We start from the raw sequence: 21,694 nt of genomic DNA, 5'->3' as shown, positions 1-21,694 counted from the left end.
CATTATTTTTAAATATTATATTATTTTAAAACATTAACAAAATAACAAATCTATAGTTGGTCAGAACACTGGCATGCATTTGAAAGAAATGTAACTGTGGATGGATGTTTCCCCTCCTCTCTTTGTGTTTAAATCTGGCAGAGTGTTTCCAGAACTTGAAACATGATCTCCAAGGGCAGGAAAGGTAATTAAGATCCTTGGGAGTCCTGCGCTACATACAATGTATGTATGATATGCCATGGCTTGGGGCAGTCCTCTGAAAACTCTCCCCGTTCCTCCAAACACAATGTTTAACTTGCTTGTCCCCAACACATCAAGCAGGGAGGTGTTTGTCCAGGCTGCAGTTCAAGAACCAGGCCACAAAACAATTTCATTGTGACTTCTGGAAGCTTTCCCTTCAGCACTCCCCTTCATCCCCAGTGGCTCCCAAAGCACAGACAGAGCCTCATGCTTCACATCGCACACACTGCAGCACATCCAGCCCAGCCCCTCCCTCCCTCGCTGCTCACCAGTGTTGAGACGGGAATCTGGACTGGGAACACTGGCAATTGCAAAGGTAAGGACAGGAGCAGCACCAGGGCAGGGCTCTGCTGAGCTCCAATGACTCAGAGAGCCTCCCATGACCCCATTAACACTTGCACTCCTTTGGAGCCAGAGCCAGAAGGAATGTTAGAGCAATCCCAATGTTAGAGCACAAACCAGGAATCAGTGTGTTCCAGCACTAACTGAGCCCCAGTTGAGTTTCCTGTGCATGTTTGCCAGGAAAGAATGGGAGACAGAAGGGTTGGGACAGTTGCTCATCTTCTTTGAACATTAAATGGAAAACATCCCCCATCTAATCGAGATAGAGACAAGTATTGCTATGGCCACTTCTCTTATCCAAACAGCTGAGAACTCCAGCAGGGATCCAAATGTGCTTCCCCTTGATACTGGGCGAACTGACCCACTTGGAGAACAAGTCTGTGGAATTTTGTGCACCCTGAAAAATACTAATTAGGGCATCGAGCCTGGCTGTGGGAATAGCATAGCTGTAAAAACCCAACATGAAAACCCTGGGTGTAATCCTTATGTCCCTGTGCAGGGCTCTGAGCGGGTTTCCCTTGGCAGTGCACAATGGGAGCAGTCACTGCTCATTTGCCGTGGGGACTCAGCAGTGACCCCGTGATGGAGACTGAAGTTCCACGGCTCCCCCAGCCACTGGGGAGAGGCTGCACTGACAGATTTCCACGCTCCTGGCTGCTGCCATGGCTGCTCAGTGCCCCCCGTAGAGCCCACAGCCGCGAACGCCCATCCTCCCCTGCATCTAATAGAGACGGCACATCAGAGGCAGTGGTAGGTGGGGAGATGAGGGGGAGAAGCTTTAAACATTGCCAGGTCAGCGCAACAGGAGGTAAGCAAGTACAGAGGCTGCAAGAACTACTGAAAGTTTTTGATATAGTCCCAGGTGGACTCCCCAATGCCTGTAAATGTTTCAAAGGGGGATCCCCTTTCTGTGGGCATGGAAATGTTTCAAAGGAGCCCCAATCGGTGCAATGTTTCAAAGACCACTGCTCTCTAAAAATTCCAACCAGAACAGCCCCTCTTCCACCAGCTGAAAAGCTTCCTAAACAGATTCCTTCCTGGCTAACCCCAGCTGAGGAGGTCTGTTCTGCTGCATAGAGCCCTTCCACTGGCCCCAGTGAAACTGAAACAAAACATCTCCCGTTTCCCTCCTCTGGGGATGTAACCAGCCTGCTCCTTCCCTGGGGACCTCGTGCAGGACCCAATGTGCCTCTGTGTTTGTGCACAGGATGTGAAGGGCTAGAGTGCAGAAGGGTAATTTTTCAAAGCAGTGTGTGGGAGTAGCACTGGAAATTCCCTGCATATGCTTTGAAAGAAATAACCCCCCTACCTCCATGAATTATGAACAGGGCCTCTGACTCCAGACTGAGGAGCTGAGAGGAGGGAAGAGGGAGGCACAGTCAACTTAACTGGAAGCAGTTTTTAAGACTATGATGTCAGAAACAATTGAATTCTTTAATCGTATTATGGACACTCATACTTAACAAGTATAGCTGCTACAGAGCAAGGATTCCTTTGTTGACAGTCACTTGAGCAGAATAAAACTGTAAGCAAGTGCTTAGGATATCTCAACTATTGATTTTGTGTTTCTCAAAGTATGAGAAGAAAGTGCTGCTGAGAGGACTTGGATTATCAAAGCCAAGGGATTTTTTTACCTAAAAATTACATGTCAAGGCTAACTTCATTGTCTTGGCTCACCTCAAATTCAAAAGAGAGATAAAAATCTCTCCCTGGAAATGCTTATCCTAGTCAAACTCTTATCTTGGATTGGTATCAATCATTCATTTTCCCCAGACAGCATCTCAATGACTATATTAAACCAGACACCTTAACTTTAGACAGATACAAGTTCATTGAGATAAGGCCAGCCCTAAGCTCCTGAGGACACACAGTCTGAGAGCAAGATCCACCTGTCCCCCAAAGCCCTGTATGATCACCCTGAGATCTCAGTGTTCCCCCAGCACTAACAAATCCTCCTCTGCAGGTCTTATATTGACAACGATGACATTAAAAATCCCTGTGAAACAGATCTGGGCTGCAGAAACAGCTACCCTGTCTTCTGTCTCTCACTGCCCATCTGGCTAGACTTGATCTAACACAGAGCAGGGAAACTCTTGCACCTCTTATTTTATAAGTGAGGAACCAGCCTGAGCAGAAAGGAGCCGTGTCTCTCCTGAGGCCTGAACAAGGCAACAAGGCTCTCAAGGCTGTGATCAAAGGGCACAGGAGCAAGCCCAAGAGGCAGTCCAACACTCTCCTTACTATTACCAACTCAGAACTACGCACATTAACACCAAAAATCTGCATAAAATTTATTGCTGAAGAAATGGTGACATCTAGCCTCTTCTTTTCCCTTCAGTATTCCCTAGCAAAGAAAAAATACCAACAAATACAAGTGAGCAAACTCACTGGCAACACCTTTTCGGAAGCACTTGCATGTCCTGAAGGAGAGGGGGCCCAAGTGCCTTGTGAACCAAAACACTCAGAGTGGGAGGAATCTTGGCTATTACAGGTTTCTATACTGCTCTTTCCTAAACTGCACTATTAAAAGAAGTGATGACCAGAACTTAATGCACATCCTCAGACCATACCTCAGCAAAGCAATATGAAGACACGACACCACAATGGAATAATCACACATTTTCTTACCATGTCCTGGTATTTACAATGTCTTAGGTGTACAGAACCAGGCCCATGTGCACCTTTGTATTTTTACAGAGTTCTTCCAAGTATGTATAATAACTTATGTACAGCTTCAAGGAAACAACAGGTACAGTATTCATCAGCACCACACTTTTCTCAGCCTTCTATGCCTTCTATTCCTGTTGTTTTCCAATAGTACTAATGGTGAACCTTGTAAGGTCGTGTAGAGAATTGTGTATGATTCCAGACAGCACTAATTTGAGGACCTACATACATAAATTACACACATCAGTTAGTGGAAAATGAAAAAATTATTTCTTTCCAAAAGGAAAAGTGATTCCCCTCTTAAATCAAGCAGAACCTTAACTTGACGTTTCAAGACCTTTGTATTTAAAAATCATTTATTAGGTACTGGATCATAAATTAAGTTGAAACAAGTGCTAAGCTTGCCTAAGGACTTCCTTCTTAGAGAAAAATCTAGGGGGGAGCTACATGAAATCACTATGGTCCAATTAATAAGGATCTCACTCTTCAAGCTTGCAAACAAGAGATTACATTAGCACCTGCTACAAAAGCAAACATTTTTAGATATCTTCATCTTAACCTGCTTGACATTAACTTAAAACTCCTGCCTGGCTCTTGGATGAAAATTATTGTGACTGACATGTCTATTTTTCATTTGGGGGTGAGGGTTTGAAGACTGTCAGTCCACATTTCTCTCTCTTTCTGGTATTTATGCATAATCTACTTCAAAGCTAACAGGAGTTACATACTTGAATTGATGGGACAATAATTTCCTAAATGTAAAATTGTTGAAGGAAAGCCATTAGGCTTATGGGAGATAAATACTGCATGTGAAGGTAGGAGACACACGGAGAGCACTGTAGGGTCCTTGAAGGGTCTCACCCAACATATGCCTATGCATGTGTAAATAACTCCTTGTGGTCTATGCATCAAAATAAACGGACCTCTTGGGTCAACACATATATTTATAACATCTGTACAGAGAGGAAAAGCCTTTCAGAAAAGCAATCATACAGCTGCAGCAGAAATACAACCCATCAGATCACAATAACGCTTTTATAACTCCTGCAACAGGACTGCAGTAGAAGGCAGAAAGCACTGAATTTTAAAACACTTGCATGTCTGAAAAATTGAGCTTCCTGAAGTCCAGAATTGTTGGAAAAAGAAAAAAATCCATTGAAATAACTCTGTAAGTGTTTTGTTTTGACAGTGTTCCTCAGGAATTCACCACACTTAGCTGGGAAAATGCTAGCAGTTACATCTATTCAATGTCATGACATACAAAATTGAAACATAATTGCTCCTAAGTGGTTGACAACTGGCAAGTACTTTTTACGTAGATAGAGAGAAATTTATGCTATCAAATGGAAGATACTGTCAAAAGTTTGATTTTAATATAAATGAAAATGCTACATGAGGACTCAAAAGGATAAGGAAAAAAACTCAGTAGTAACACTTTTATAACCACATATTTAAAAAGCTTTGAAGAATCATTACATCAAAATCATTTTCCTTGAAAAATAAAAAAATAAATTACAGCATGAATATTAACAAGTAATTCGTATAGAGAATTTCAAAGAGTAGCAAAAAACAAGCAGCCAATGAGTGGCCTAGTGTAAAGAATGTCTTACCAATCATATGGTTAGCGACATGGATTTGTATCTCTCTCTCATTCTCAAAGGTCATCTGGCACTTGATGCATTGATAGGTCTTTTTCTGTTTAATAACCAAAAAGAGATTAGAGAAAACTGCACTGTAGCATAAGGCAAGTGTGATCATGAATATAGCATGTTACATGCTTCAAATTTCCTCCACTGAGGTCTGTTTTGCTCATATATCCCCAGATCAGGCTTTTCTGGGACCATAAACACACTCTAATTAACAACCTGATTTACGAAAAAATTTCGATTTCAACTTAAAAAATTTCAAATTACAGTACTTGAAAATTTGAGTACTTGAGCCATAATGAGATTGCTCCTGTCATTTAACCCATTGCAGTAAAATTCCCACAGAGTGAAACAAAAGACAGAAAAATAACTGTTTTCAGAATAAGATCAACTTTCTCAAAAAATTCTACCTTTTGTTAAACTCAAAACACAGTAGGTAAAGCACCTACAGTTACATGGGCAAGTGGACAAAAAAAATGCATTTTGTATTGGTCTCCCATCAGAAATCCTGGAAAAACTGCATTACCACAAAAGAACTGTTTCCTAGCACAATCTCCATCTCAAAGTCAAACCAGGGAGGCCTAGGTGCAGAAGTCAGGAGACAGTGTGAAGAAGCAATTACATGAACCATTTATTCAAACAGGGAAAATGGGGTTTGCATTCAGATTGACAGTGGTGCATGTACTTCTGCAACATGACAGGAAAAAATCCATGAAACCAGAAATTAAAATGCATGTTGACAAGGTAGACATCCAAGTCAGGAAAAAAAAAAAACAAAACAAAACAAAAAAACAAAAACACAAAACCCATGAATGCTAAGCTTTTGTACACTTGCAAAAACTCTTATTTCCCAAAGCAGGAGTGTGGTGCTTTGGTCTAATGTACAGCTCATTTACTGCATGGGAATATGCTATCTAAATAGACATCTTTTGATGTGTAATTTAGAAAATTGGTCCTTTTGTGCCTCCTTCTTACTGGAAATAATTCCTACTGCAACACTTGCCACTAGGCAGGAGCAGGAGCATGCAACACCTTTCAGCTCGAGCTGATGGCAGCAGAACACAGGTGACATCTCAGCACACTGGCCACCAGCTCAGTTAGCTGAGCGATGGATGAGAACCCCAAGCCAACAGCACTGAGAAACCCAACTCAGTAAGCAACACCCTCTGAACTTTTTAGAAGGAAAACATTTTGTGGGTATTTTTTGTGTACTTTTAGATGCCCATCACTTTTTCATACAGCCTCCACCCCATACCCAGACATAGAATCCCATTTTTAGGACAGCAGTAATAAGTCAGAAGTTTTGAGTTAGACAGGGGAGTTGCTGCCACCCCCTCTGTGCATGGGATCCAATTTCCTCGAGCACCTGCTGAGGAAAGAACAAATTAGGTGCTGCCAAGAGCTTCTTAACTACTTCCCGTGTCATCAATGGCAACAAGTTAGCCTGCTGGAGGTTAATGAACATGCTGTAATACCATAATAACAAATGCACCAGTCTATGGATGTTACGTGTAGTCCATGAATTCTGTACCAGTGTGTGTTTGCACGTAGGCAGGGCTTTCTAGGCTAAAATAACAATGGGTGATTAACATGGTAATAGGGAGAAGGCTATTCTCCATTGGTCAAAAGCTGTCACAGCCAACCACATAAAAGGAAATAGTTTGGATTGGCTAGTTATCCCTAGGTAGCTCAAGAAAGTATCCTCCTGGAGTCCATTCGGAAATCAAGGCTGTTAATGGAAAAGCAGCTGGATTTCTGCAGCACTCTTTCTGGGGAATCTATTCTGGCAGACAAGCACAGCACACATACGTACACATGACCTCTCAAACACACTGGCATACACATGCTGAGGGCTCCTAACTTTAAAAACAAAACAAAACACAGAAAACCTTGGAAGAGAAAAATGGGATTGGGCAGTGACTGATTCATGTGGTCACATGTAAAACTTGAAACCTTCCTCTTCTTTAAAACTTCAAAGCTAAGTTTTGTGCCTCGTCCAACGCTTATCTCTGTTATGAGGGTTCCCTAAGTAACTAGCTAAAGAGGACAATATTTTAGCCTGATTCTATTTAAAACCTTTAAAGTTATATTAAACACAGACAAATGAATAATTTTTTTAATTGATTCGGTGCTTCTGAAAGCTACTTACTAACAGATCTGGAGACAGGATGTCCTTGTTTATCCACAGACCCGGCACAAACTCTACACCATTTCACACCCTGCTTGGCATGAGCACCTCTCAAAGAAGATGGCAGATTTCAGACTTCCTCTGAGTATTACCTTCAGCCTCAGTTGAGACCCGTGCATGCAAAAGAGCATCTCGACCAAGGTGATGCCTCCTGTGACAAGGCACCCCACTTGATGTGGAATGAGGTTAATAAATGGCCTCATACAGGTCTCAAAATAATTATAGCCATATTAGCACACAAATGTACATGCAAGAGGAGGAAGAGCTGATTTTTTGGCTCATTAATAACTCTCTTTAAAAGAATGTCACATACTTCCATTACCAGTAAATGGGAAGCACTAGTTTTAATATCAGGCTATATTAGTTTTGCTACCAAATATGGTCTTCTACTACCTTTTTTCTGCTTCATGAACATTATTAATGGATCAGTTATCCTTTTCTTAAGTTTTATCTTCACAAGCCATGACAACAAAGATGGCCACACTCTGAGGAGCTAACACAGTCTAGGTGATGGCACCTAGATGACAAAAGAGACCAGATGAGCAGACTTTCAGCTGAGAGTTCAATCCCTATTAAGTCAAGATATTTAATTCTAGTCTTGGCACAAAACCGTAGTAATAACAACAGAGGGTTCTGTTTTCTTTTCTGAAGTATCTATTGTTCTCCTGGGCTTTCCAGACTATCCTCCTTTAAATCTGGAAATGGTTTCCTGTTCTACAAAGAAAATATTCCTCCATTCAAGTGGATTTACAAGGGAAGAGAAGGGGTGTGGGGGAGAACAAAGAGAAGGAATTGAGTCCAAGAAAGTGTGCAGGAGAAAAGGAACTGAGTAAAGGAACACAATAGGGTTCATTCTTCCAACTTTCTATGCTGCCTCCTTTGCTTCTTCGGTCCAAATAACCTAGGTGGGCTAAAAATAGCAACACCATTCAAGATGAAAACTTAACTGAAGTCTAAGCATTTGTCATTGTCAACGTTAAACAAGCAGTGTTCATGATACCTGTGGTACAAAATAAGGATAAATCTGTATAAAAGTAAGAACTGCTTGGAATGTGACTGTGTCCAGTATTGGGAAACGAGAAATCTCAATAATAAACAACCAGTCACGTTTCTCAAGATATGCACATTCCTTTAGAAAGGATGTGAAAAGGAATTAATAAAATGTCTTCAAAACTGAAGGTGCCATGCACAGAAATAAGTTCAGAAAAATAGGAAAGCATTACCTCTGATGAGATCTTAATAGAATCAAAAAAGGTCTTGAACTATACATGTATCAGATACTGAATGGTACCTCTACTAGTGATGCTTATCTGGAAAAAAAACTTTTTAGTCCTATCCAAACAGAATAGCCTATGTAAAACTATAAGAATTAAACACAAATTGATGTTAGAGCAATCTTTTACTACTAAGATGTATTTTATTTATTGCTCCTAGTGATGCTTCTTACAGAAGACTACTGACTTGAATTAAAATCTCCTAAAAACAAATCCTCCAAAGTGGATGTTGCCATATGCACAAGGCAAAAACTTTGCCTGCCTAGGAATCTATCTTATTGACCAACTTGACTGGATCCTAGGTAGGCATCCAGAAACAAAGGTGATCAATTCCCAGATATTTCTTCCCATTTCTTTGCCATTCTAAATTGTAAGAGGAAGACAGAATGCAGCAGGATTTTTAAGGGTTATTACTTTTCTTTCATTCTTATGGATAAAAAAGAACCAAACTCCAAAACTGCCAAGCAATTTTAAGTAGTTTTCAATGCTCATTTAGGTGTCTCCAACTGATTTTCAGAATAAAATCTCGAATAATTCAATAGTAAAAAGTGAAACCAAAATATAACAAAATAGTCATACTTCCTTTGTGGTGCTATATGCACTTGCACATATATATAAACTTCAATAAAAAGGAATTGTTCAGTTTCTCCTGCTCTTTTTTCTTCCTGAACATTCTTTGTTCATGAAGCGCTAATACTTGTTTTCTTCCTTTCTAAAAATCTAGTCTACCTATATTTTCCTTCTGACTGTAGCTGTTTTTCCACTTAAGAAAGAAAAATCAGTAAGGTGTTTGTAAAAAGAAATGTAGAAGTGCTCAAGAAGTGGAGAGAAGTAGCTCTTCTCTGGACATGTGCAGATTACATGCACTGTGTGCTAAACACTGCTCCAGTAAAGTGGTATTTTACTGTGCACAGCACATTACAAGATGACAAGAGAGATCATGTTCAACTTGCTTAGCTTTGCTATGAAGCCAGTGAAGTTAAGTAAATGCTATTCTTGAAATACAGAGATATATCACCATTTAAAAGACAATATAATTCTTTGAAAATCCCTGTACTAGGCAGACACAAAGGGCACTCATTGCCTTAAGAAACCTGAGTGAAACACCAATAGTTTTCAAGTGAACTGATATCAGAATTCAGGTCTTGTACCTAAAATGAAGGGTAAGATAATGAATTATTCCTAATAACAATATATCTGTTCCTGGGATGCATACCACAAAGGTCTCTGATATTAGCATATGAGCAGGCCATAGATACAGGTTGAAGGTGCCATTTGCCATCATCACAAATGCTGACTTTTCATTATCTTCTTCAAAGGACCTCAGAACTTTCCTCATGGGATGAAATCCAAAGCATTTACCTTATTGAAGAGCTTAAAACTTTCCCTGAGAGAACAAGTATGGAAGCTGTTACTGAGTAGAAGGAGTTAAAGCAAGAAATAAGACAGAAAATGGCAATGTGTTCTTCCAGTTCATAGGAAGGAAAAGGTAATACTTTAGGCTACAGGCACAGCAATATGAATTAGTCCTACCTAAGATAACAGAGGTGTTTTAAAGAATTTAGAAGGAAATAAAGATCTGAGGAGGAGGAAGGACAATGACCCAGCCAGAGCCTCAGCTGAAATCTCAGAAGGTATCGCATCAAAAGAGGGATATTTCCATTCCTTGTTCTTCTGCAAAATTAGGTGTGTGTGCCTGGAGGCCTAGTCACACATTCACCACACCCAGAGGGAAAAACATCCAGGTGTTTTATTAACAGAGAAAAAAAAAAATAAAAGAAATTAAAGTTTCTGTGGGATTGTCTCAGGAGCCTGGGTCAGGGCACTGAGGCAGTGCCAGTGTGTCCCTGCACAGCCCAGCTCGACCAGAGGTGACGTGTCCTGCGGGGACACAGCCTGCACCAGCTCTGCTGGAGGCATCTCAGCCTACACCCTCAGCACATACTTAGGGTCTTCTTTTACTTACTGAGCCTCTGGTGTTCTAGTTGAATGGTATTTTCAGGTTCTTTTAATTCAGTAAGATGTGTTTATGGGTGCTTTAATTAGCAGATTGACATAAACAGGCATCTACGGCTGGAATTATTCATTAGGAGTTGGGTGCCTAATTTCCTTGGATACTTTTGAAAATCTCACCCCATCATGTTTAATTAAAAATGTCAGATGATATCAATACTCAGATGTGTCTGCTGTTGGTCTCCTGAGAAGATTTCCAAAATCCACTTCTCATTCCATCTGTTCCTGACAGAGGAAGGACTGACTTGGCCCATTCTTGAACCAAAACGTCAACAAATAATTTTAAAAGACTATAAACTGCAAATGATATTAATCTCCTGAGTAGGCTTCTGGAACCTTACTTGGATCTGCATGTTCCCAAATAACTTGTAAGCTCAGAAATGGGAAAGCAGGCTATCTGTGAACAGTCAAGGACAGCACACTTACATGTGATCTGCATTAGACAACAATGTCCAAGAAAACTAAACTTACAGAAGGGCCATGAAGCAGGTTCTTTCAAAATCATACACACATACATGCATGCACACATGTATGCACACAGACATCCAAGTAACATCAAACCACTCACTCTAACAGACATACATAAGGGCAAGCTCTTTAGCACAGTAGTTTGTTTTAGGTGACAATTTAGGGGATAGGGTGGAATTCACTACATTTTTCCTCAAAAATTCCTGTATCCTCCTGCTCATTTTTATTTCCTTAGTAAAAAATAATCTTCTTCCTCATACATGACAGATTAGATTTTTTTTGTTGTTTTGGGTACTCAGCATCTCCTTTTTTTCATTAAATTGCCCCAGCTTTTCGAGATCTGCCAGTTCAGTAGAATCAGAGCTCATGGACAAACTCAGTCTCCACTGTTCAAGTGTCTTAGCTCTCTGTTGCTAGATCTAGGGCAGATCTCTGGTAAAAAAATCTGGTGTGCTGCCACTAGGAATCAAGGAGCCTGCGAGGCTGAACAACTTTTAATTTTTCTATGTGCATCACCCTTCCTCCTGTTTTGTTGGGTTTTTTAGAAGCACAATTAACCTGATAAAGTAACAGTGTGACTGTTTAAAAAAAAAAAAACAAAACATGAGATCAGTTCTCACATTGAAAGTCTACATTTTATCCCTCAAACATTTTAAATTCAGCTGTACTTACTCTGGGAACAGGGGACGTCTGGGTACCTTTCCTTTGGCCACTAGTCTCAGGCGTCAGGTCTCGATGGTCTACCTGAATGTGGCTCTCTAGATCTTCAGCACTTTCAAATTTGACACTACACTCTGGACACCTCAGACTGCCACATGGCCTCTCGTTCACCTCCTGTGGAGTCAAGCCCGAAGACTGTCCATTCGTGCTCCTGGTCATGCATCCAGCACACAGGCCATAGGGAAGGCCGTTCACATCCAACTTTACCAAGTCCTGCTTATTCCGGAACTCCTTCAAGCACAACGCACACTTGTAGAGTTTTTGCAAGGCCTGGCCGTTGGGTGACGAGGTTGCAGAGTTTCCTGCCAATTTCTGCATATGGAATGTCCCATGAATTTTCAGCTCAAGGGTGGAGGTGACTGTCTGCATGCAGACAACGCAGCGGAACCCGGTGAGGGAGTTTCTGAGATCTGGATGCATCTGGCAGTGCTCAATAAATTCCTCCTCGCTCTGCAGCGGCATTTTGCAGATCCGACATGTCCCTGTATCCAAACTCTTGCTGTGAGTGACTTTGTGCTCCGTCAGGGTCAGGAGTGACGGGAAACGTTCCCCGCAGATGGGGCACATGTAGTGCTTAGCTGGGCCTCGATGGGTCTGCATGTGCTCTCTCAGGCCGTTTTCCGAGAAAAAGGTCCTTGAGCAGATATTACACTTGTGGCTACCTTTGATGAATTCTGCTTTCTTCCTAGAACAGTCATCCTCCCCGGGCCTGATGTTATGATCTCTCAAGCGATGGTTCTGCAAGAGGACCTCCATAGTGTAGGCAGCCCCACAAATGTCACAGCCATACATGGGCTCAGAAGCATCTACATCATCCTCACTGGCTTCATGACTATTGGAAGTATCTGGATTCTTCATCAACATATTCTGGATATCTGCCCCTTCTGCCTTCTTATTTGTTGGGGTCATGCCATTAGCTGTACCATTCTCAGCACTCGCATCAAAAACACAGTGTTTTTCCCGCAAGTGCTTTTCGAGCAAGATGATGGCATGAAAAGCTTTGCTACAGAACTTGCAGTTGTATTTTTTGCTGTGGGTTGTGATGTGGCATTGCAGTTCTACTTCTGTGCTAAAGGTCTCACCACAAAAGATGCATTTGTGAGACTTTGATGGATTTCCCAAGTGACTATGCTTCACATGGATCTGGAGATCCACCTCCTTCCTAAAATCCCAGTTACAGGCTGTGCAACGATACATCTTCTTTTCATTGCTGTGCTTGACTGCCAGATGCACTTGGATAGATACCTTGGAATCAAAAACTTCTTGGCAAAGGGTGCAGTGATACAACACAAAAGTATGCATGTCCAACAAATGCTTCTGCAAATCATCCACTGAAGAAAACTGTTTGTCACAGCTCTCACATACATAATGAGTTGAAGTTGTCATGTAATGTACAGTGAGATGTTGCAGAAGAGACTCCTGGGAATCAAAGTCTTCTTTACACTGAGGGCAAGACTGTTTCCTCAACAGTAACTCCAAATGCAACTTTAAATGGGTTTGAAAACTTTCAAAATTTGAGAACTTCAGATCACACTGATTACATGGGTATTCACCATTAGACACTGAGTTTACGCTAGCAGAAAGCCGCTGCCTTTTAGGGGATGAGACTTCAACATCAGAAGAAACTGGACTCTGCTCTGCTTTTGACTTCTTATTGTGTGCCAGAGGAATGTTCTTGTGGTTTTCTTTAATATGCTTTGTAAGCTTCAGGATGGAGCCAAAAATGGGGGAGTTTGTGCAATAAGGGCATGAATAAACTTCCATAAAAGACTGTGTTGGCTGAATGACAGGGGAATCCAATTTTGAATTTCCTACATTGCAGTGAGTCTGCTGAATGTGCTCAGTCAAGGTTGCTTCGGTCAGAAAGCCCATGGAGCACTGGTTACAGAAGAAAGCGTTGTTGCCATCTTGAGGGGTAGCGTTTGGGCCACAGTGAGTAATACGGATGTGCTCCTGTAAGCTATTGATATCTGCAAACATCTCCGGGCAGTAATTACAATGGAAGGCAGAAATGTTGCTAAACTGCATCATGGGATAGGCATGGTTCTTGTGCACTTTTCTCACGTGTTCATTCAAGTTGTACAGTGTAGGCATGGAATCAAGGCAGATCTGGCACGTGTGGCTTTGCTGAGGTTTGTCTGCATGAATGGTCTTGAGATGGATCTCCAGAACAGCAAGGCTGTTGAAATCGCGCTTCGAGCAGTATGGGCAGCTGTAAGTAACTTTAGACCAGTTCTGGCCTTCCTCTCTGTCAACAGACCTGGTTTTCTTCTGTCCTCTCAAAGGCTTTAAGGTCGAATCTGGGGTGGAACCTCTTTCCACCGATGCGCTGGAGTCGGGCGTTGCACTGCTCATGGACGCAACACTCCCCAAGACTGGGTCAGGGCTGATGCTGTGATTGCTGGAGTCAGGTTGCCTGTGGCTGTCCAAGTGGCAATAGACTTCCTCCACTGAAGAAAACTGCTCTGGGCACATAGGGCACTTGTGTTTTTTGTTGGCATGGGCTTGATGAATGTGTGAGAGCAGCGAGTTTTCATCTACAAATACTTCAGGGCAATGAATACACTGCAAATCGGCCTTCTCAGAAAGCTGTGGGTGGCGTGTCATTACGTGCTTCTCCAAATCTTCAGTCTGACTGAATGTCTCTTCACAGTAATCACACATAAAATCATCCTTCTTCACCTCTTTCTCAGTCTTTGCCATATGTTCCTTGTTCTTTTTATGAGCTTGCATGTGAGACTGCAATGAGCTGGTAGATGAAAACCCACGTTTACAAACAGTACACTTGAACGGTTTGCTGGAGCTGTGGGTTTTCAGGTGAATTTTGAGGTGGTCGCTGCGGGAGAACGCAGCCTCGCATTCGTGGCAATGGTACTTTTTATCCCCTGTGTGAAGCTTTATGTGGCGATCCCTACTTCTCTTGTGCTTAAAAAGCCGGCTACAGTAGGTGCATTTGAAAGGTAGTTTGTCACTGTGGATCTGCTCGTGCCTTTTAAGGTAGCTCAGGCGAATGAAGGACTTATCACAAAACTGACACGGATATGGCAGGCCAGTCCCCCCTTCCTCCTCCCCGATGCCGAGATCACACCCATCTCCTATCATCTGAGTGGGTGATGCAACATCTTTGCTGGAGGGAGATGAAGCCACCCAGGAGAGTTGTGGGTCGTCATCACCATCTGTAATGGGAAAGCAGAAAGGAGATTAAAAACAATTCCCAGTGCATCTGTGAAATAAGGACAAAGCTCTCAACAACACTATGGGCTTCTGCTACTACAGCATTAAAAAAAAAAAAATCAACTCAAAAACCCCCCAAAAAACCCTCTTGAATTTCAAAGGAGGTTTGAGAAAGAGAAATAAAAATATATTTGTACACATAATTCACAAATATGCCAACATCTAGTGTTAATAAAAAGCGTTTTTCTTTAGCAGGTTTAACACCTGCTCACTGTACTGTAAAGCAATAAACAATGAATAAAGAAAGTGAAACACAATGTGCAATGAAGCAATACAAACATTTCGAAAAGCTACAGTGTTAAGTGATCACCTGTGAATTTGTGGGTCTTTTAATGCTACATTAAGATGATTTTAAGGAATGTCTCCATTAAACAAAATCCTTCAGTTCTGTCTCAAAACTGTAACAGAATTAAAGGCTGCTAAAAGGCAGAGTCAAACACGTAGGTGAAATAAAAGCATAAGATTTGAAGCAGCTGAAGAAAATAAGAAAAGAGATATGCACCATTACCACATTCGCTTGTGTAAAAGGCAATGTTGTCCTTTTCGTACAAAACCAAATTTTAAAAAGCCCAGGAAAATCACCACTGGACATATAAAGACATCACAAAAGAATCAACTTCAGGATAAACCAACAGTGGCCCAGCCTCTGTTTCAATAACTACTTCCTTTGCTTAATATGAAGCTTTAGAAAATATTTTATAATTTGATATTACCATAACGAAAACCAGCACCAACTCCAGCAGTAAAACAGTCATTTTAGGAAAAATACATAAAATGTTGCTAGCTTTCATTAACAGAGTTGTTAATATGCAACAGAAGAGATTGAGTTCAAATACCCTAATTCCAACAAATGCAGAGGTGTTGAGCGAAACAAAAACACCACCGGTCTGATATAAAACTAAACCACAGAACGGAGCAAAAATAAAGTTCATGTAAATGAGGGAAGGCGCTGGCCGCATAAACATTTGAAGATTCCAAAAACGAACTGGTTCTTGAGATACACTGTCCTTATAAAACATTTAATGTTCCTACTTCAGCTTTTACTAAAACAAACCAATAAAAAAAAAAATCCCCAACTGTGTGTGTAGGCTGCCACACGCACACTCCTCGTGCCTGCCAACTACAGAGTCACCAGGCGGAGGAGAGCACATGTACAGCGGAGGAGCTCTCAAAGAAAGGCTCGGCTAGTAAGGATATCACCACCGTACGAGGCAGCTCCTGTGGCACCGTTTGCTTTGGCAAAGACCTGCTTTTTCATTCCAGGAAAGAAAGAGAGGCGCTACCTTGGAAAAAAAACTAGACCAAATATTCACAACCCAAACAACTTTTCCCGCCCGGCACGGATGCCAGCTCCTCAGGATGCACAGGTCAGGCGTCCACCCCCCTCGCCCCGTGCTCCCCAGAGAGCTCCGCTCCCCCGTGTAACTAAACCTCCTGCTCCAGAGCGATGCTGGACACCGGGAACACGCTTCTTCCTGCTCCCGAAATGCACCTCGACTCTCAGCAAGCACCCGCGCTTCTAAGATGCTCAAGGTCTTTGTGCTCGACCAGCTCCTCCGAGTCTGGCGGAGCCCAAACCTAAAACACGGGCAATGAGCTCCTGCTTTTTTTTTTACGTAAACTTTTCTCAGGCTTCACTCCCCCGACCATGAACGGCTCTGTCTCTCTGCGGCTGCAACAAAGCCTCATGTTCCCAATTTAAGCCACCTCCGCCGCCCACCCCGCTGCCAGCACAGCTTTGCTCGGCCCCCAGGGAGCCCCCGCCATCCCCCCATCTCCGCCGCCAGCCGTATCCGGGGCTCGGTCCCCACGGACCTGCGGCCACGGGCCGTCGGAGGGAAGGAGGCAGCCGGCTGCCAGCGCCCGGATTAGGGGCCCCGGGGAGGTGCCGGTAGCTCAGGGCTGCCTAATTCCCTCCTCTCACCAGCTGGGCTCCTCCAGGGGCAAGGAGACAAAGGGGAGCACGAGGGGGATGCTGGGCCTGAACTAGGGCAGCACATGTTGCGTTTGCTGCCGCTGCTGCTCTCTATGGGAAGGGGGGGGGGGGGAAGGAGAAAGACAACAACAGGAGAAAAAGCACTCCACCATTGTGTTGCTTACTGCTGGGGGTTACTGGCCGCAATTAAAATAATTTAAAATGTCCATTTGCAGAAGTTCTTTTTAAAAACACGGTGCATTTTAAATACCTTCTCTTTCACAGTCAGACTGCTCTCATGCCTTGCACACAGAGGAAGGGGCTGCACCGGGGAGAACCCAGAGCACTCCAGTCGGCCCCACTGAATAAAGCTTCATTGTTCAGCTCTGAAACTGTGCATGCAATGGGCCAAATCCAGGGGTAACACAGGCTGGGCCAACTGCTTTAACTTCGTTACATCCACATGCACTTATGCCAACCATTACACTGGCCCAACACACAAACTGAACAAATCTTTAGAAAGTCTCTTTTTCCTCTAAAATGAGCTGATCTACTTCAAAACGCACTCTCAACATTCAAATAGGGCCAGTTCCCCTCCAGCTGCTGCTCTTCAAACATATTGGGCTATTCAGAAAACAAAATGCAAGAAAGCTGGTATTAGTATTACTTTGTGAATGAAGCACAAAGCCATTTCTGGGCTCATATAATTTGGATTCAAAAAAATTTAACATTTCTCAGATTGAAAAGCTGGATTTGTAATAAAAATGGAAGCATTTACATAGACAGGTGAAAGTAAAGATTGTCTCCTCTTGTTAGCTTGATTTGGACCTTTTACCGATTTTTATGTTTAACCTCTAGATTCTTTTTCTTGCACCATTTTCTCATACTTTTACAATTTTAAAAGAATTAGGAAACTTTAAGCTCCAGAAACAACCTGACTGGACTTCTTACAAACAAGATACTAAATTACTAAATGCCTAAACTGAAGAAATTAGGGAAAACTCATTATCATTAATCTCTTTATGGAATGAAAAATAGCCCTGTTAATTTTAACTTGCCATATTAAATTGAAGAAAAGACCTATAATGAACTGAGAAGGAAATTCTAAGGTATTTTACCAGAGTAATATTTTAGTGGGAAGATATATTTTAGATGTGGTGTGACATGTCTGGCAATGATGGTTAGAATAATAATTTTACATTAATGCAATCAAAGGAATGTAGCAGAATGAGAAAAAATCACTTTCAAAAAGGAGATTAAAGTCATTAAAAATGGCTAATCCTGCAAAGTGGGACTGTTCTAAAATAGAGAATCACATGGCTAGTGCAAGGCTTTTGTCATTTGCGCATAAGAGAATCAAAACAAGTATTAAAAGGGTAAGAAAATTCAATAAAAGTTTAATTAGGAAAAAAAGAGCATTAAAGAAGCTTCAGGATGTCAGTAGTCCTCAGGATATATGTGCAGGTCATGAAGCTTAAAGGGCCATTCTTGATAATCAATCTCAAAGTGGTACAGTAATTTAGCAACTTAATGTTCAGCACGTTTACAGGACTGCAAGCATTTATCATCATCAGTGAGGAGCTAATTCCAGCCTCAATGCATTCAATAAATGTATTTTTCCTTCTAATAAGAACAATTTGGCCAAACTGTAGTATAAATCATTCTTTGTTCTCTATTTGTCTTCCAGATAACATGAGCCAAGTTCAGAAATATACTCACGAAACTAAAACAATAAAATGAAGTGTTAAAAGAATATGATCTCTCTCAGAAAGGAGACAAACAGCACATCACAGATTGCCAGGAGTAAGCAGCACTGCCATCCCAGCATACACTGATGACGTTGATATATTTATTATTTCAGAGTTATTTTGCTAATAGAAATATAATCAACCAGACACAATTTTACAGTCCCTGCAAAACACTGTCCTCCATCTACCTGCCCAAAGCTACTTGGAAACATTATGTTTCCGCCAGACTTTAAGCAGAGCTGCACTTGAAGGGGTTGCAGAGGGACAGGCCTGCTCAGCTGCCCAGTCACCCCAGCCCTGGGGGTCAGAGTTCATAGGCAGGAGCTGCACAAACCCAGGCTATCCCCCAGCCAGTTGCATTTTCTCTTAAAAACAAAAGGTTTGCAGAGACACCACATTTGCTGGCCTGGACCTAAAGTTCATCCTTGCCTAAACCCTCCTGTTTATCAACATGGAACATCATCAGGTTCCCCTCCAGTGAAAAAATCTCCCTGCTCTGTCTCCCTTATGTGTAGAGAGTTCAGGTGGCTCTTCCCCAGGCCCTCCGTACGTCCCTCCACACCACGGGCACGTCGCAGTGTGGCCAGCCCAGTACAGGAGGCCAGTTTATCCCAGCTGGTTTGGGTGCCACCAACACAGACTGAGCACCACGAGTTTCAGAAGAAGCTGCACACCCAGATTAGGCATCAAAAAAAAATCCAGGGTTTGGCCAAAGAGGCAACTTTGAGACTCCCCTCCTGAGCTCAGAAGGCATCTCTGCACAGGAAAATAAACCAAGGAGGTTAGATTTAGAACATGTTATTTTCTATCACGTTTATCCCTCTAGAGCTAGAGAAACAGTTAAATTAAGAAACAGAAAACCCCCAAATCAATTGCTGAAGAAAGGATTGCTGTTTGATTTAAGCTCAAACTCCTGGTACTCTCCAAGCCCCTTCATGGCACACAAGTTATGGGTGGTCAAAGCACTCAAATTGCTTTAAGCTACTGAAAGTTGATGGAATTCTAGCACCCAAAATGTAACTTGCTTTTGAAAACAAACTTGGCATCATAAAACACGCTTCTGAACTGTATTTCAGTTCCTCATCACCGTAATAGAAAAAAGCCATCTGCTCCTCAAGGGCAAATTGTAGGGCTTACTTCTGCATAGCTGTGAAAACCCCGAGACATCCTTAGATGGAAGGCCCAATAGAAATGCTATCAATTTCAAAAATTATTATTATTGAAGATGCTTAACTATGAGACTAAAACACAGAGATTGAGGACTAAAAAATCCTCAGTACTGGTTACATCAAATTTTGCATTTCTGCACTATGTATTAAAGCCAAGGATAGATCATTACAATGGATTATTGTAAGAACCTCACATAGCATACACTGCTCATTTACACTGCAGTGCTGGTGTGAAATAATGCAAATCAAGTTTACATAGCAAGTGTTTTAAGCTTCAATGTTTTCAGTGCCCTGTGACAGCTTTTTTGCTTAAACTGTTTAGTCCCGTTTTCCTGCACATTTCCTGTACAGTTATAACTAATAATTAAAAGTATCATTAATAATCCAAACTCAATGTCTGTTTGTTGTGTCACAGAAGGCAATGATAGACTGTGAACCACCAGCCCTTACAGCAGTGAAAGCCTTTGTGTGCTGAGACTGCACCTACGTCTGAATGGGACCGTAACTGCTGGGCTGTGACTGAAACCCAGCACTAATGCACACTCCAGCACACTTCACTAAACAATGGGAGAAAGGTATCTGCAACTACCTATAATTATTCCTCCAAAAAAATCACACAACTGTCCCCCAGAACTGCTCAACCCACCCTTAGCCAAGGCAGTGGGGAGCCCTGGGAAGTTCACGCTGCTCTGAGGAACTCTACACACAGCTTCAGACTTCAGCAACATTGGCTCCTTCACCAAACAGTTTGCATAGATATGTTTTAAGGTACTATGCCATTTTTAATATACATATAGAGATATGCATAAAATGTTCAAAGCAAACCTGGAGTTGGATAAAAATCCAAGAGGTGCTAATATAAGCAGCACCACAGGCAGTGCTTTCATTGTCTTCTGTGACTTGAGAAAAATGCATTTATACCTAATCATGTGCTTCTGAGGTAAGCATTTTTGTTGGACTAACTTACCGAAGGTTAGCAACTCTTTTCCCAACTTCTCAGCTTCACACCGCAATTTATTTTTTAGTGAAGCTTTTCAAAAAGCAAGAAAGACGTCTGGCTCAATGGAAAGTATATATAATCTAATTTTTCTTTTCATGCAGAGAGTAACTTTGTATTTAGAATACAAAATCAGCACAAGATGTAGTGCAGAATTTCAAACATTAAACTTGCTGGGATGTCTGCCACAGATAAACTGTTACACATAGGCAGTTTAAACCTTGCTGTCTTTGTTTAAACCTTTCTGTAGTGATCAAAGATACATCTAATTAGTCTTTTTTATGCTGCAAGTTAAAAGTACACACAAAGATGTCTATTGAAGCTTAGTTGATATACAGAAACTTGTTAAGCCAGAGTAATGCATGCCTGAGCCCTTGTCTCCCATAAGCAGATATCAAGACTCAGTAATGACCATCATCAGGGTGATCCATAATTCTATGCAGATGATAAAATCAGAAACTATTTTTAACATTATTTTTCTTATGTCAAACAATCTGTATTTTGCTGGTAAGAAAAAATTAACATATCGTTAAATAAGTTATTTCACACTTCAATAAATGGCATAATAGGGCTGGAGGAGAAAGTTTTATGTTAGATCTAGGAATAAGCTAAATGCTTTCAGAGTTGAATCACTGTTTTTCTTTACTCCCTTTGGAAAAGCAGCAGATACTATATTCTGCTGTGCATCATGGACTTGGGACTGAAAACAGCTGCACTCTAATTACATGTAAAGTGTACCAAAACATTCCTTTTATCACAGACTGTAAATCTGTTAGCATCTGTCTCTCCTTTGTTTCTTCCACAAGATACAAGCTTGTTTCTACATTTTTCTCACCTGTAGCGGTAATTAAAATTCATTATAAATGAAAGGAGTGAACACTAAAACAAGTTCCTCTGTGTACAGTTCTAAACTCAAATTAGAAACAGCTGTTTGCTAATTCATGCAGTGATGTTTTGTCGTGCTCTGTGAATCAATAATAACTCACCCTATTTCTACCAAAATGTTAGGATTATATATATACTTTGCTTAGCAATTTGCTCCTCAGAAATGTTCAAATGCACATTCAGTCTTT

At 41.6% G+C, this 21,694-nt stretch overlaps 1 protein-coding gene across 4 annotated transcripts in view; it reads right to left on the bottom strand.

Annotated features, from left to right (window-relative positions):
- Positions 1–21,694, bottom strand: part of ZNF423 (zinc finger protein 423) — a 228,052-nt gene that overhangs the window by 82,740 nt on the left and 123,618 nt on the right. For all 4 annotated transcript variants that reach the window (XM_027879805.1, XM_027879806.1, XM_027879808.1 and 1 more), the window contains 2 exons: positions 11,511–14,734; positions 4,860–4,944 (listed from right to left, as the gene is read on the bottom strand). In XM_027879805.1, the coding sequence (XP_027735606.1) occupies positions 4,860–4,944; positions 11,511–14,734 (3,309 nt within the window). The remainder of the gene's footprint in view (positions 1–4,859; positions 4,945–11,510; positions 14,735–21,694) is intronic.

The sequence above is a fragment of the Empidonax traillii genome, unplaced genomic scaffold (assembly GCF_003031625.1).
Source record: "Empidonax traillii isolate 1590-97213 ecotype Southwest subspecies unplaced genomic scaffold, ASM303162v1 scaffold59:size1551110, whole genome shotgun sequence".
NCBI lineage: Eukaryota > Metazoa > Chordata > Aves > Passeriformes > Tyrannidae > Empidonax > Empidonax traillii.
This window is presented reverse-complemented; position numbering and strand designations above follow the sequence as displayed.